We start from the raw sequence: 15,819 nt of genomic DNA, 5'->3' as shown, positions 1-15,819 counted from the left end.
TTAGGGCACTTGGTCATAACTTTACAGAGCCCCCCATGATACCATGGCCACATGTCCAGGAAGGAGAAGGAAGAGAGAGTAATGGTCTTGGACCTCATAGCCATGAAAAGTTTGAGAAAGGGTAGAGGCCAAGAATCAGGGCCCATCCTGCACTGGGGGAAGGGGCTGCCTCAATGGGGAGATATGTAAGGCTCCTGGGGAAGTGAAGGATTGTGGATCCGGGAGACCTTGAGCTGGCATCGGAGCCATGCAGCTCCATCATGATTCCCAGGCAGGAGAGTTCAGGAGCAGAGGGGCCCAGGGCCTGTAGGGTGAGGATGCAGCCCAGTCATCCTTCCTAGCATAGGCTGCACAGCAGGGCACCCATACATATGGGTGCAGTGACACTGAGACACCCTGTGACCTCCACTGATAACCTGAAGATGCAAAAGGAGACTCAAAGGAGGAAGAATTGGTGGGTCACACATAGGCAGTGGCCAGAGCAGCGTTGCTTTAATGTTACCCAGGGAGGAGGCCTTCCTGAAAGGTCAAGGAGGGACAAAGCAGTTACTGCTGTGTGGGATTGAGCACTTTCCCCACAAAGAGTGGAATCTTGGTGCTTTCTTCCCTGATGAGGAGAAAGAAGGGCCTGTTGAACTTGATGATGGGAGCATTTGACCAGGCCCTGTCATCAAATTGAGGGGTCGATACAGTCTCTGTCTCTCTCTCATCGAGGGTCAGCATCGCCTTATGCACGACCTGGCAGAGAGGGGAGAGATGAAGAGGCTGGTGCTGAGGATGGGCCGTACCCACCACAGACCAGAGTCAAGTCCTGAGTGTGAAGTTCTTCTGGGGCACCCTCATGAGGACTTTTCTTCTCCTGGTGTTCATGTGCTGTCCACAGCCCCCTGCCCCATGTGGTCACACCAGAACTTTCCCCCTCTCAGTCTTTTCCTGGCCTTATCTGGTATCTTCTTCTTTACTGACCTCTAATCTCTCACATCCTCTCACATCGCACTCAGAGGGCAAGGTTATGTGGAGACCATACGGTCTCACAAATCTCCCCTTTCCCGTGTGCAGTGATGAGCTCTGGGAAAAAGGACTCTGCTGGTGGCCTTCTCAGTGATGGGACCTGACGGCTGCATAGCCCTTACTGACCTGTACCTGATCCTGGTCCCTTTAATTTCTCTAAGCAATAGGCCTCTTTGGCTAAACTCATAATTCGGACCTGGTATATCACTAATAGTTCTAAATTTCATAGATAAAAGATTCTGGAACATTCTTTGAAGTAAATATGGGACAGTTGATTCCCAAAGACCCAAAGGTTCCAATACAGATAATACTGAGGGTTAGTGAGGCCCTCTACAGTGGCAGCAGCACACGAAGCCCCTCCCTTTATTCCATCCTCTGGGTCCATCCCAACCCAATTAATTCTGTGTCCTGAGCATGAGCTCAGCCTGGACCTTGTCTGTGTCCCTTGATTCCTCACTCAGCCACATGCCCGTGCTGCTCCCCAAAGCTCATTCTTCTCTATGGACACTGAGGACAATGCTGCTGTCGGGTGACCTCACCGTGGAGAGCCTGATGGATGCCTCTCCTGTGACCCCTGAGAGGTCAGCTTCATCGCTGAAGATCTTGGTGATGCCCAGTGTGCTCAGGATGCTCCTCAGGTCGTAGGCTGCAGACATGGACAGTCTGGGGAAGTGTATCCTGGCAAATCTGGCAGGCAGGAGAGAAAAGGAAGGAAGCTCACAGCCCTCCTCATGGTCTGCTGGGGCCCACATGTGGCCTTTCTGGTTGTGTCTCTTCTTAGTGCCCTGCCCCCTCCCCTCCTGCCCCGCCCCAGAAGGAGAAGTTGCCCTGCTTTGTCCTCTTTACTTGGTGTGGAGAAAGTTAACTTCATGGGGACCATCCTGTCCCAACAGCCCCTGAGAAGCCACTTCCTTGAAGGTGTCATCAGGCAGATGCAAGGTGCCTGCCCCCCAGGAAGTGCATGGCATCCTGCCCTGTAGCCTGTGGTCACTTCTCACCCAGCCAGTGGCTCTCCTGGCCTGACCACCAGGGGAGCGTGGCTGAGTGCAGCAGGGGCTGAGTGGAAGCCATTAGTGAGAGGAGAAGAGCGCCCCCACCAGGTGAAAGACTGCGTTCTGGTTTCCTTGAGGAATAGGTGAGCTGAGGAGGCTTGCATGGAGGTAGCAGGTCCCACCCAGCCTGACCTTGCTTTTTTTGCAGCCCTCGAGGCCTGGGGAAAAGCACTAGTGACACTTCTATTCACAGTTCAGCTTCACACCTGTGTGCACTCTTACATTGTCCCATACGATGCATAGTTAAACAGTGTCTCTGGGTGTAGGCTCATTGCTGGTGCCAAAGGTGACTATGCTGTGGTGCAGGCTTGAGGACATCAGCTCCTGGGATCCAATAAACACCCTCAAAAAGTGACAGAAGAGCAGGAATTCCACAAACTGTCCAGCTTCCCAGGGTTCTCTGTGTCTCCTGTTCCAGGCCTTTTCATGCAGATTCCTGTACTCTACCCTCAGGGAAGCGTGGATGCCACACTAAGCTGCCAGCTCTGCCTGGAGGCCACCTTGTTTTTTATCCTGACACAGTTGCGCTACCCTCCTTGCTTCTGCCCCTGGGCACTGCTTGATGGGAGGGGCACTGTCCATGGTGGGAGGAGACCTCCCCAAGACCAGGCTCCGTGTCTGCTGTCCTCTGGTTACTGACCCTGATTTGATCCTGGCCATTGCTAATGGGCTTGAGAACTGCATCTGGATCGAAGCACAAGGTCGTTCCCAGGAGCTGTTACCCAAGGACTGTCGTTCACTTTGCTCAGCCCCAGCCAGTCCTGAAGGGTTTCTGTCTCTACATGGCTCAGAGACCCTAGGTGGGTTGCTGCTCTGAGACTCACCTTTTGTCAATGGTTCCAAGGAGATTATTAAAGTGCTCCTGGGTCAGGCCTTCCTCCAGCTGTCGCATCTTCCCTGGGTCGGGCAGGATGAAGAAGGCTATGACGTCACCCACAGAGTGCTGGACCAGCACCCAGCTGGACAGCTCTTCATCTCGGCCCAGGAAAAATGCACCAAGGCGCCTGATTATGGGCACACTGATGGTTGTGTCCTCATCTACATAAAAGTCCTCTTCTGCAGTGTATTCAGCCTGGAGCTGATCAGCCCATTTTCCTGGAGAGAGAAAGATAAGATGGGACCAAGGTTTAGGACAGTGTATGAGAGGAGGGAGCCCGAGTCCCTCCTGAGACTCTGCTCTCTGAGACTTACCTGGGTCCTCTGTAAAATGGGGTTACAAGACACGAATTTTCTGTAGGGTTTTTATGGAGATAATCTGAAGCAGGAGGAGGAATCACTTGTACTGAATTTGTATGTACTCGGGCACATTTGTGACAAGCTGGCTCCAAAGGAAAAGTGCCTGTATTTACATTTTATATTTAATTGCCTGATGACCGAGGATGCTAATGAAGTGACTGGGCAGAAGCAGAAGTCCCGAGGTCCCACCTGGGCTGTCTTTCCTGGAGGTTTCCTGTGCCCTACAGATGGGTCCTTCAGCCCCTGCTCAGGACCAACCCTCCCTCTGGTTTCTACCCTGGAGGGCTTCTCCTACATAGCCTGTGGGGTGCACAGGCCCAGGCCAGCCTCCTCTGCTGTACTCATGAGTCTCAGCTGTCAGCATGGGCAGGTGAGTGTGGGACTCTAGGCCCACCTTTCTCATTGGACAGAAAGAGAGAGGTCAAGGTGAGCCTGGAGAGGGCATAGGAACTGTCCCAAGGCACAGCAGAGCAGGGACCTCAGTTGTGCTGCCTGTGTCCCAGGTGCTCATCACTTCTGGACTCTGCCCAGGGAGGGGGGACAGGGAGGGCAGCAGGCTCTGCTTTGACTCCACTTCCTTCCCCAGGCTATTTCCTGGGGTTGTGGACTTAGCCATAGAACCCAGGCCCCTGGGGTCCTGGCCCTTCAGTCACTCAGAGGCAGGAGGGCAGGCTGAGGACCAAGGCTTGTTGCTCAGCTCTGTGTCCCTACGTGAATTTTTCAACACTTGATAACAAGGGCATGGATTGTACCCAGACCCATATATTATATATCTTATTAACCTTTCAAAACATAAAATTTTGTCTGTGATAAGAAAAGAAAATTCTATCTCTACAAAGTACAATGACTTGTTCAATATCAAGACTAATAAGTATTAGAGGAAGGATTTGAACTCGAGTCTTTCACACTCCAGAGCTTACATTCATCCATGACCTTAGAGTTTAAATTATGAAATATTATTCTTTCTACCATCTGTTCCAATTTGAATCTCTGATTCCCTAGTTAGGGAAACATTCTGTTTCCTATGCCCCTGTCTTACTAATATTTTCATTGTATATTAGGACAATAAATGTTCTGGCAAGTCCTACAGAGAAAATGGAGATGTGATTGGTATTAACTCATCACTCCCCATTTTTGTTGGTTCTCAGAAATTGATTCATTGTGTCTAGGTTGAATATTAAGAAGACAAAATGGGATGCCCTGTCCTGTTCTACACTGAACTATCAAGGAAAATATGAGCAGTTGGGCTTTGAGTGCATGTTAGACTATATCAGGGGAACCAGCTCAGGCTGGGGAACCCCTCCTTACCATGGAAGGAAATATAATTCACCAGGATGAGATCTGTGTCTTCCTCCAGATCTTTGACCAAATCCACTATTTCTCCATTGGTTTCCTTCTCCACATAATAGCTGATCTGTTTGCTGGCAAATCGTGTGTCTCTGAAGCTGATGGGGATGACCTCGGAGTGGTACAGCTCCTTGACGTCCTGCACAAACTGATCCATGAGCAACAGGTTGTCACTGATAAAGAGTCTGTTGCCCATGGTCAGCTGGAGCTGGTGGTCTGGATGCTGGAAGATGTGGTGGAGAAGCTGGAAGCACTGGTGCATGTGAGCTTCAGACATCTCTCTGAGGTTGAACTTCAGGCTGTCCAGGATCTGCATGTGAGTGTCCCCCTTAGTCCCCAGGGAGAGTATTGCAAAGGCAGCCATAATGCTCACTGGGGACAATAAGACATTAGTAGTTTCTGACCAACTGGCTGGCTCCTGGTACAAGTTAATGGTGAAGTCGATAACATTGTCAAAGATATTTTGGCAGACTAGGTATTCATGATGTTCATGGTCATGAACAGATCCATCCATTTCTTCAAGATCTTTGGCCTGGGAGCCAGGAACAACAGAGCACAAGCCAGCTAATATGAGGAGGCCTCTAGAGATAGAAGATGACATTGTCCTGCAAGACAGGGAAGGGAAGGTCAATGCTTCAGGTCCCATGACACGACTATGTCCATTGACCAATGATGGACATCATGTAAAAGCATCCTCAGTTCCCTAACCATCTTAATGTGCTCAGCCTGAATCTTGCACTTTTCACACCATCATCTGCTGTGACAAATCTAGTCTGTTTCCTCTGAAGCTCAGGTTGGAGTCCAATCCCCAGTGTGCAGTGTTAAGAGAATGGAAGGCTAATCTGGTAATGGTGTTTATACTCCTGTTTATATGGGAGACATTTGTGAGTGTTGTGTAGCTGTGGGTGTAACACAGGAGTACAGCACAGGCCTAGTCTTGCAAGATTCCTATTCTATTCCCAGGATGAAGAAAATCTTTACAATAATATAAGAACCTTTGGGAGAACTAAGTCATAAATATAGCTATCAAAGCTTATTCCCACGTATGATCTCATATGACTGCTTTTGGTGGAAACTGTGGAGGGAACTGCCAACTCCCAGCCTTCAAGACCACTGAGGGGAAGACAGACGGGACTGAAGGCTGTGAACTTAGATAAATGCAAAGTTGGGCAGGAAGTTATCTAAAGAGCTAATTAATACAGTCTGCCCCCAAAGTGTATATACACTTTAGCAGTTTACCACAGTAATGAATGTCTGAAAGCTGTTGACCACCACTTTGAGCACGTCTTGTGACTGTAAATGCCAAATGTAACGTGTTAGTATTATGATGTCTCAGTACATGTAATATGAAAGTATCTCTATGAGGTTTTTTTTTTCCTGATGTATATATTTTAGTGAACTCTATATTTTCTCTTTTATGACCACCAGAAAATCAAGGACAGTAAGACTTTAGAGTAGGAGGAATGTTTAACTCAGAAATGCTGAAAAAACAAGAGACAATGCAAAAGATACAGAAGCTGCTAGGAGAGTTTAAAAGAACAAATTCAAGAATCATCAATGTTTAAGAAGAGGTGGAGGTAGACACTGATGGTATAAAAATTATTCACACCACGGAAGGATATAAGACGTTATTTTGCAAACTTATTCTAACAAATTGGAGAAGTTGAAAGATATCCTCTATAATATGCAGTACAAAAACACACTACTAAGAAAGAGTTCAAAAAGTTCCCAAAACATGTAACTCAACAAAGGCAGATCTCAAAGGCACTTCAACAGATATTCAGACAAAAAACTTTAAAAACTAACAATTAAAACGATAAGATCAAAGAAAAGATAAATAAGTAATTGAATGAATCATTTACAAAGATGACCAACAAATTTATTTTTTTGAACAACAAATTTAAAGAAGATATAAATAACAGTCAAAAGTATCAGTCTCGCTGGGGAGATGGCTCAGTAGAATAAGTGTTTCCCTGGCAAGAGCAAGAGTCTGAACTCAATCCCTGGTTCCGAAAACAAACAAACAAACAAACAAACAAACAAACAAAAGTATCAATCTCTAAGATGATTAATGAACTCAAAGAAGCTACAAATAAGCAGCTGAATAAATTAAGAAAGACAATGCAGGATATAAAAGACAGTAAAGAAGTAGAAATTATGACAAAGAATTAAGCAGAAATCCTGGAAATGAAAATCTAGAATGTTTTAACAATAAATAAAGTCAGTCAGAAGACAGAATACCAGGATTTGAGAATAATCTGGATGAAGTAACATTTACTCAGCAATACTAAAAAAACAGCAGAGATGAAGAATAAAAGAAAGATGAAGAAGTCATTGATGGCATTATTGTTGTTGTTATCAGGAACGAAACTCAGGACCTTATCCTTGCAAAGCAAGCACTTGTGCCACTGAGCCATATCCCTGACCGCTTGGATGACTTTAAAATAACAAACTTAAGAATTATTGATCTTGAAAAAGGGATAGAGGCAGAGACTTATTGCATAAAATTTATTCAGTAAAATAATTGCAGAAGCTATTCCCAATACAGAGAATGAGAAGGATATCCAGGCAAATGAGTCATTTAGAATCCCAAATGCACATAACCAGAGAAGACCTTCTGCATGACATGTTGTAATCAAAATTTTAAATATTAATAGCAAAGAGTGTATTATAAGATGGTAGAGGAAAAATGTCAGATTATATAACTTCAAACCCACCAGAATAACAACACATTTCTCAACACAAACCCTAAAGACCAGGAGTCCTTGGAGTGGAAATTTCTCAGTCTCTAAAAAAAAATAACAACCAGCTAAGATTTCTATATCCTTTGAAATTATCCTTCAAATGGAGAAACAAAGACCTTTCAAGATAACTCAAATCACTCATGACTATGAAACCAGAATACTCAAAAGAATCCTAAACAGAGACAAGGAGATCCACACTACCCAAGAGTCTGCAAAGAAGGGTAAGCCTCACTGATAGAGTAGTTAAACAAAAAGGAAAAAAATTTAAAGGGAATCAAGCATTTACAAAACATACAGTGACAGGAATCAGTGTGCACCTTTTAAAAATAACATTCAATGTAAATGGTCTCAGGTTTCTAATCAAAGGACACAAACTGGTAGATGGGCTCAAAACCCAATATATGCTTCCCCCAAGCATATACCTCATCTATGGAAAACTCAGACAGCACAAAAAGACAGAAAATGACACTCCATGAGGCCAGAGAATGAATGCAAGCAGGTGTAGTAGCTATTCTAATTTTTTACAAAGTTGACTTCAAACCAAAACTGGTCAGAACAGACAAAGAATGATAAGAAAGTCATTACACATTGGTAAAGGGCACAATTTAGCAAGAAAATATACTAATTATAAATACACAGGCACTAAATGTCAGCAACTCATGGATAACTCAAAAACTACTTGACATAAAAAGATAGACACTAATAGGATCATAGTGCGGTTCTTTAATACACCACTCTCACAAATACAAAGTCAACCAGACCCATAATCAACAAGGAAATATCAGGCAGGTGTGGTAACAAACACCTGAAATCTCAGCAACCTCTGGTCCCAACTCAGACTGGATCCCATTAGATGACCTGGGTGCAAAGACAATGGTAAAAGATGCACTAAGCAAGGCCAGTTTTTCACATCGCATTCCTCAGACCTCTGCAGATTAAGGCCAGGGGGCACCAAGGGCTCAAGCGCTGTCTTGGACCAGGAGGAAGAGGCACCAAGAAACCCTACTACCATGCTCGCCCTGAGGGCCTACTGTATGGCAGGATCTGCAGTGAGGCTGTTCCTCCCCCTTGGCTCTGCCAAGGACAGCCAATGTGTGGCTTCCTAGGTTCAGGTCCAAGCTCTTCTATCAAGGGATAGTGCCTTGGTTTCCCTATGAGAAGGGGGATACTGAGCCAGATAAGGGGGGTACAAAAAGGATTCTGGTATCCCAGAAGGAGGCTGGGGGAGCAGGACTTACTGAACAAGGTGAGAGGCTTTGCTGAATGTGAATCATCAACTGTCCCTCAAGCACTGTCTCCTCTTGGGAATTTATAGGCATGCAAGAATCCTGGGAACACTCAGTTCCTATGTGATTAGGGATTATTTGTGCTGGTAGTGAGCCTGGGGCACTTCCTGATCTTGGGCAGGTGCTTTGTGTGTGATTGCTGCTGTTGCCTGAGGTCCTCACTGTTCCCTGACCTGGCTCTGTGGACTAGTCATCTGTGGATGACTGGTGCCAGGCCATCAGGAAGGTGGGTGAGTGCGAGCACCAGGCCACTGCAGACCCATCAGAGGAAGCTGTTGAAAGAAGACAATGAACTTACACATGTCAAGAGACCAGCACTGTGCTGGCCCATGGTAACCACTAAGAATTATCACCTGCCTAGATCAGGGACATGATTCTGCCATGGATCTGCCCTGGGGAGTCTCCTCTCAAGAGCGGCAGTGGGTGTCATTCAGTCTTTGTACTGACACAGAAGAAAGATAAAAGTTAGGTGCTGAGTGTCCTCTTAAAGGCCCTTGATTTAATTGGGAAGAAGCAATAATCCACAGCCCCATGACAAGAGAGCTTTCTTGAAATTGATGAAGTGCCCTGAGCCCTCATCCTTATTAGCATTTATTATGGCTTACATCTAGACAACCCCCAAAGGCTCATGGAGTCATAAGCGGAGTTTTCAGAGGTGGCTGGATCTAGGTTGTGTGTTTCTTGGATTAAAGGTGTGTGATTCCTAAATTAGTCTACTGATTGGCTTGGTAGATTTCTGGATGTGGATAATGAGAAAGCCTACCCCGGGAATGGGTGGCATCATCCAAAGGGCAGGTAGCTTGGAAGGGATAAAAGGGAGAGGCTGGCTGCTGCTAGTGGCTGGTACTTCACTACTGCACTGCTTTGTTGCCTTCTGCCCATCATGAACAGTTTCTCCTTTGTGATGCCTCTGTGCTGGCCACCTAGTCTTGTGGAAAGCTAACCATGGACTGAAACCTCTACAAACTATCAACTACAATACACTTTTCTTCCTCTAACTTTGAGTGTTGGGTATTTTGTCTTAGCAATGAGAAAACTCACTAAGATAGATTTTGATACCAGGAATGGGATTTTTTTCTATGACATTATCTGGCCATGTGGCTCAAGAAACTTTGGAACAAATTTATGGGAAGAGTTTGGGAAGGTTTAGAGCTGCTGGCTGAAGAATATGATCTAAAATGCTTTTTAAAATTTTTATTTATTTTTCCCTAAAACATTTAAATCTGTATTTGATAGGAAATTCTTATCAGAAGACCAAAATGCTGATAGAAATGCTCCTAGTAAAGAGGCTCAGGATCTTTTTGTTGAGAAGGAAGATGGCATTGTTTGTTGGTCTCCAGATCCTGTTGTTATGCTTTGGCAGAAAATTTGTCTGCATTTTGCAATTGTGTATAGGCATTTCCTGGGACTGACATTAAGGACAGTGGACTATTTAACTTGGTGGAAGAAATTTCAAGGCAGTCTAACACTGAAGCAGTGGCATGGCTACTGTTGGGAGCTTTTGGCCAAGTCAAGAATGAAAAGCAAGGATCAGGGAGATAGCTCAATAGAATAAGCACTTGCCTGGCAAGTGCAAGGGCCTGAGTTCAATCCCCAGTTCCACAAAAAAAAATCCTCAAAATGTAGGGCCAGGGGTACAGCTCAGCAGCATAGGCATGTGCCTGGCAAGTGCAATTTCCTGAGTTTGATCCCTGGTACCACAGAAAAAAGCAAAGACCCCCCCCTCCAAAAAAAAATTAAAACATTTTGAGTTTGGCTATAAAGGAAGCTCCAGCAAAGTTATGGCTTACAATGTAGAGTGGAGGAGAAAGTGATTGTCAAAAATGAAGACGACAATAGAAAATATGACCTGAACACATCACATGAACCAGTAGGACTCCAGTCTTTGCAGCTTGAAAATTTCAAAGTGAAAGATTTTGTGTTGAGAAGAGATTCCCAGAGTACCATGTTCCAAGATGGTGGCAGCATAGGGTATTTGTTCCTCAGGATTGGATTCATGGTGTATGGCAATCCAAGCAGCCACACAGCAAAGGAAGAAGGAATCATGGCTACTGTTCCAGATGGTGGCAGACATTGCTATTATGCATATTGTACTGATTTTAGATGCACATGGAATACAAGGACAGGTAGACTTCCACCCAGATTTCAGAAGAAGGTGTGGGAGATCAAAAAGTGTACTTCGTAGAGGGCAGTTGTTAAGATGTGAGTTTGAAGTCACAGGTGGTGTGGAGACCCCAGAAAGCAGAAGAAGCCAGGGACATAGACTATCTGAGGAAAGCTGCAAAGAGTGAGCAAAGCTGTCCAAAAAGGGAAGCTAGGAGCACTATAACCACTGGAATTCTTGAAGGGGCAGAGCTACCCAGTCAATTCATTTGGAGTGCACAGCTCGCCACAGATTGCCCCAGATGCTGGATGTGAAAATACAAGATTTACTGCTTACCCTGCTGGATTTTGATCTTGCTTTGTTCCCATTTCTTTCTGTTCCCCTTTTTAGACCTTTACAAATGGAAATGTCTATCTTGGACCATTGTATGTTGGAAGTGTTTAACTTTCTTTTCATTTGAGCAGTGACTCACAGCTAAGAGTTTGCCTTAAATCAGAGAAAAGACTTTAGATTTGGTCCTTGCAGCAATGCTGAAACGATTAGCACTTTGGAAACTCTTGGAGATGGACTCAATGTGTATGTCTTTGTAGTCTTTGTAGGGGGAGAGTCAGAGGCTGAGTGTTATGGCTTTGAGGAGATCTAGATGTCTCCTCTAAGTCATAAATGCAGTCATAAGTGGAGTTTTTCAACGCTGGCTGGATCAAGGTTTGTGTTGCTGAGAGTAAGGGTGTTGGATTCCTAAATTAGTTCCACTGGTTGGTTTGGCATAGTTCTGGGTGTGTAATGGAAAGGTGAACTCTGGGTGGGGGCAGAATCACCCAAAGTGCAGGTAGCCTGGAAGGGATAAAAGGGAGAGACTGACTGCTATTGTCCCTTCCTTGACACCTTTTTCACTTTGCTGCCTTCTGCCCACCATGAGCAGTTTCTCCATGTGACCCCTCTGCCATGCCACCCAGCCTTAGGACCAGCCAACTGTGAACTGGAACCTCTACAAATAGAGAGCTATAATACATCTTTCCCCCTTTAACTTTGGGTGTTGCATATTTTGTCTCCTGACAAGAACATTAACGAAGACATCATCTATACTGGTTCTTTGTGTTAACCTAAAAAGCAAACAGAGAGACCCTCATGGAAAACAAGTTTATTTGGGAAAAAATGGACTTTGCCATCAGGACACTGTGTTCTTTGCAGCCATGAGAACATTCCAGGGGGACATATAGGAGGGAGCTGTTGGAGGAAAAGGAGGTGTATGTATAAGTTGTTTGGAAACTCTGTGAACACTGATACTGGACCTCATTGCTGCCAGTCCCTGATATGTCAGGCAGGTACTGTAGTGCAGGAGTCTTCGGTCCTTCTGGTTTACACAAGAAGTTGGAACTACTTCTTGTGCCATTTCCTATCATCTGGAGAATAGTGCCCAGGAGCACTCCTGTTATGGCTTCCCTTCCCCCTTCCATTTTTCCAGGTTTGACACAAGTGACCCTGTTTTGATTCTGTTTTAACACTTATAAGACACATACCACAAACACACATATGTTTATATACACATACAGCACACAGGTGCAGACTCACACACACATACATACATACACACACACACACACACACACACGCGTGCGCGTATTGTAGTACTTTGGTTCACAAACTTAATTCTTTCCATGATTCTGGTCACAAATCAAATTTGGACAAGAATGAAATCAAACTTCCTCATAAGGTCAGAATTGAATCTACCAATTAAATTTGATTCTCATCCAATTCATATTGCAATCAGAATTGTGAAAAGAAATAAGTCCATATACCAAAACATGTAGTTATAGAGACATAGTGGAGGGGTGATCAAGATATATGGGAAAGACCCAGGCCAAGCCTAGGCCCAGTGAGTGTGTGGGAGGGCTTTTGTCCTCTGCTGCACCTGCTGGAACTCTCTGGATGAAGCCCACATAAGCAAGAACTTCTGGCACACTTTCAGAACCACTCCACCCCTCTGGAGCCAGCCCAAGTCTGCCTGGTGAGTGAGAACTTGTGCCGCGTTCTTGGGACCCCTCCAAACCAACCAAAGCCCAGGACCTACAAGGCTGTGAGAGAGCTTCTGCACTCCCCTGTGCCCCCAACCCCTCCAGACCCAGGCCAGGCCTGGCATATGAGCCTGGGGTGAAACTCTACAGCTGAAGTCACTGCAGAAAGACTAGGGGCTACAACCACCAAACCAATCCTGGAGCAGAGCATCTTGCCAGAGGAGCTCAACAGGTTCACTTCCAAGGGCTACAGCAGGAAGGAACTGAGCAAAACAGCCAGACCCAAGCCAGGAACAACTGGATGAACTCAAACTTACTAGATCTGCACCCGGATTTCAGGTGCTAAGGTTATAACTGCAACAAAGCTCTACACCAAAGGTCAGAGGACAGTGCTATACAAAATGGCAAAGAGAAGGAACAAAATGCAATTTCAGGCCCCAAGCCCACCCCGGACACTAGCATGGAAGAAACTGGGAATCACACAGCTGAAATATCTGAATCAATACTGTTTGAAGTGAAGAAACAACTGCAGAAAGGGATAGAGGACCACAGATCAGAAATAACCTCTGAAATAAAAAAAGAAATCTCTGAATTAATAGCATCTAAAGTAAAAAATCAAATGCAGAAACATATAGAGGAAATCAGATCATAAATAATCTCTGTAGTAAAAGAATTAATAACTGCTTCTCAAGAGGACAGGACACTCATAGGGCCGGGGAGATGGTTCAGTGGAATAAGCACTTCCACGGCAAGCGCAAGGGCCTGAGTTCAATCTCCGGTTCCACCAAAAAAAAAAAAAAAAAAAAAAGACACTGATAAAAAAAATAAGGGAGATTAGAAAAAAAGAGGGATTCCTTGAATGAGCAATACAAGAGAAAAATAGATCGCATGAAGCAGAGTCAAAGCGATATAGAGGAACTTAAAATCTCAATCACAAGCTTGCAAAATTGTTTGAGTCAAAGTGAAGACAGAATTTCAGATCTTGAAGATGCCATTGCAGCTAGTGAAAAGGTAAGAAAAGATCTCTTAAAAACAATTAGGATGCAGGAACAAATAATTCATCATCTACAAGATGATACAAAGATGAACAACGTGAGACTAGTAGGCATCAATGAGAAAGAATGAGACAATACAAATGATATAAAAAAATATAGCCAGAGGTAATAGCAGAAAACTTCCCAAATACAAGGAAATAATCTGATATTCAGTTTAAAAAAAGCATACAGAACTCCAAATAACTTGAACCCAATTAAAAACACACCGAGACATATAATAATCAACATGCCAGAAATACAACACAAGAACAATATAGTGAAAGCCAGTAGAGAAAAGAAACAGATCACATTTAAAGGAAAGCCCATCAGAATAATGGGAGACTTCCCTTTACAAACCAAGAAGTCAAGAAGAGCATGAAGCAGAGTACTTCAAGTCCACTATAAAAACAAATTGCAGCCCAAACTACTATACCTTGCAAAACTCTCTTTCAAGTTTGATGGAGAAGTAAAATACTTCCATGACAAAGAACAACTAAAGAATTTCATGGTGACAAAGTCAACCCTACACAGACTAGTAAAAGATGTTCTAGAGAGGGACCAAAATGATCAGAACTCCACAAATGAGAACAGAAGGAGCCCCCTAAATATGGCAAACAATTAAATACAGAAGAAAAAGGAGTAAACTACACCAGGTAAATAACATATCAATCATAAGTCAATACATCTCAATTATAACCATCAATGTAAGTGGACTCAATTCACCAATTCAAAGAAATAGACTGGCACAGTGGATTAGGAAGCAAAATCCAACAATATGTTGTATACAAGAAACACACTTAACTCATAAAGAAATTCGTAGGCTGAAAGTCAAAGGATGGAAAACAATACTACATGCTCCAGCACCTCTGAAAAAAAGCAGGGGTAGCAATCCTGTTCTCAGACAGTCTCAACTTCAAACCAAGAATGATCAAATCAAATAAAGAAGGCCACCATATACTGGTTAGGGGAAAAATTCAACAGGAAGAGGTAACACTCATAAATATATATACGTACAAAACATGGGAGCATGCAACTGTATAAGACAAATCTTAATGGACATGAAAAATCTAATATCCAATACCACAATCTTAGCAGGAGAACTTAACCCCACCCCCTTATCCCAAAAAGATAGGTCAAGCAGACAAAAAATTTGCAAAGAAGTAGCAAAACTGAACCAGAGCTTGGAACAAATGGACTTAGTGCACATCTACAGAGTGTTTCAATTAACCACAGCTGAATACACACTTTTTTCAGCCGCACATGTGTCATTTATAAAATAGACCACATACTAGTCCAGAGGTCATGCTTAAGTATATGCCAGGAAGCAGAAATTATCCCATGCATATTATCTGACCACAGTGCAATGAAACTGGAAATAAATGACAAAAGAAACCAGAAAAACACTGTAAATACATGGAAATGAAACAACACTCTACTCAGCAACCAATGGGTCACGGATGAAAGTAAGAAATTGAACAATATCTACAATTCAATGAAAAGTCAAGCACAAATTTTCAAAATTTATGGGATGCGATGAAAGCAGTTCTCAGAGGGAAATTCATAGCTGTGAACACATTAGGAAAACAGAACGGGAACAAATAAACACCCTAATGTTCCACCTCCTACATCTAGAAAAGGAAGAGGAAACCAAACCCAGAGACCAAAGATGGGAAGAAATCATAAAGATTAGAGAAAAATTTAATTCAATTGAGATGAAGAAAACAGTTCAGAGAATTAACGAATCAAAAAGCTGGTTCTTTGTAAGATTAAATAAAATTGATAAGCCCCTAACTACCTCATCAAAAGAAGGAAAGAAAAAATTCAAATACAAGCAATAAGGAATGAAAAGGGTGTAATTACCACAGATCCAGTGGAAATTCAGAAGATTATAAATAGCTACTTTGAGAGTTTTTACTCTCACACAATAGAAGACACAGAAGAAATGGACAGATTCATAGAAAGGTACAAATTACCAAAACTGAATCAAGAA

The 15,819-nt window shown here is 43.7% G+C and overlaps 1 protein-coding gene across 1 annotated transcript; it reads right to left on the bottom strand.

The window, feature by feature from the left end:
* Nucleotides 1-470: 470 nt before the first annotated feature.
* On the bottom strand, nt 471-8,737 carry LOC101560230 (alpha-1-antiproteinase 2-like). The gene is made up of 5 exons (XM_023719661.1): nt 8,629-8,737; nt 4,608-5,251; nt 2,888-3,158; nt 1,551-1,698; nt 471-738 (listed from the first exon to the last, which is right to left on the bottom strand). The coding sequence occupies exons 2-5, from the start codon at nt 5,245-5,247 to the stop codon at nt 547-549; spliced, it is 1,251 nt and encodes a 416-aa protein (XP_023575429.1). The 5' UTR covers nt 5,248-5,251; nt 8,629-8,737; the 3' UTR covers nt 471-546.
* Between the last annotated feature and the right edge of the window lie 7,082 nt (nt 8,738-15,819).

Source organism: Octodon degus, unplaced genomic scaffold, assembly GCF_000260255.1.
Source record: "Octodon degus isolate 3935 unplaced genomic scaffold, OctDeg1.0 scaffold00070, whole genome shotgun sequence".
Taxonomy (NCBI): Eukaryota; Metazoa; Chordata; class Mammalia; order Rodentia; family Octodontidae; genus Octodon; species Octodon degus.
This window is presented reverse-complemented; position numbering and strand designations above follow the sequence as displayed.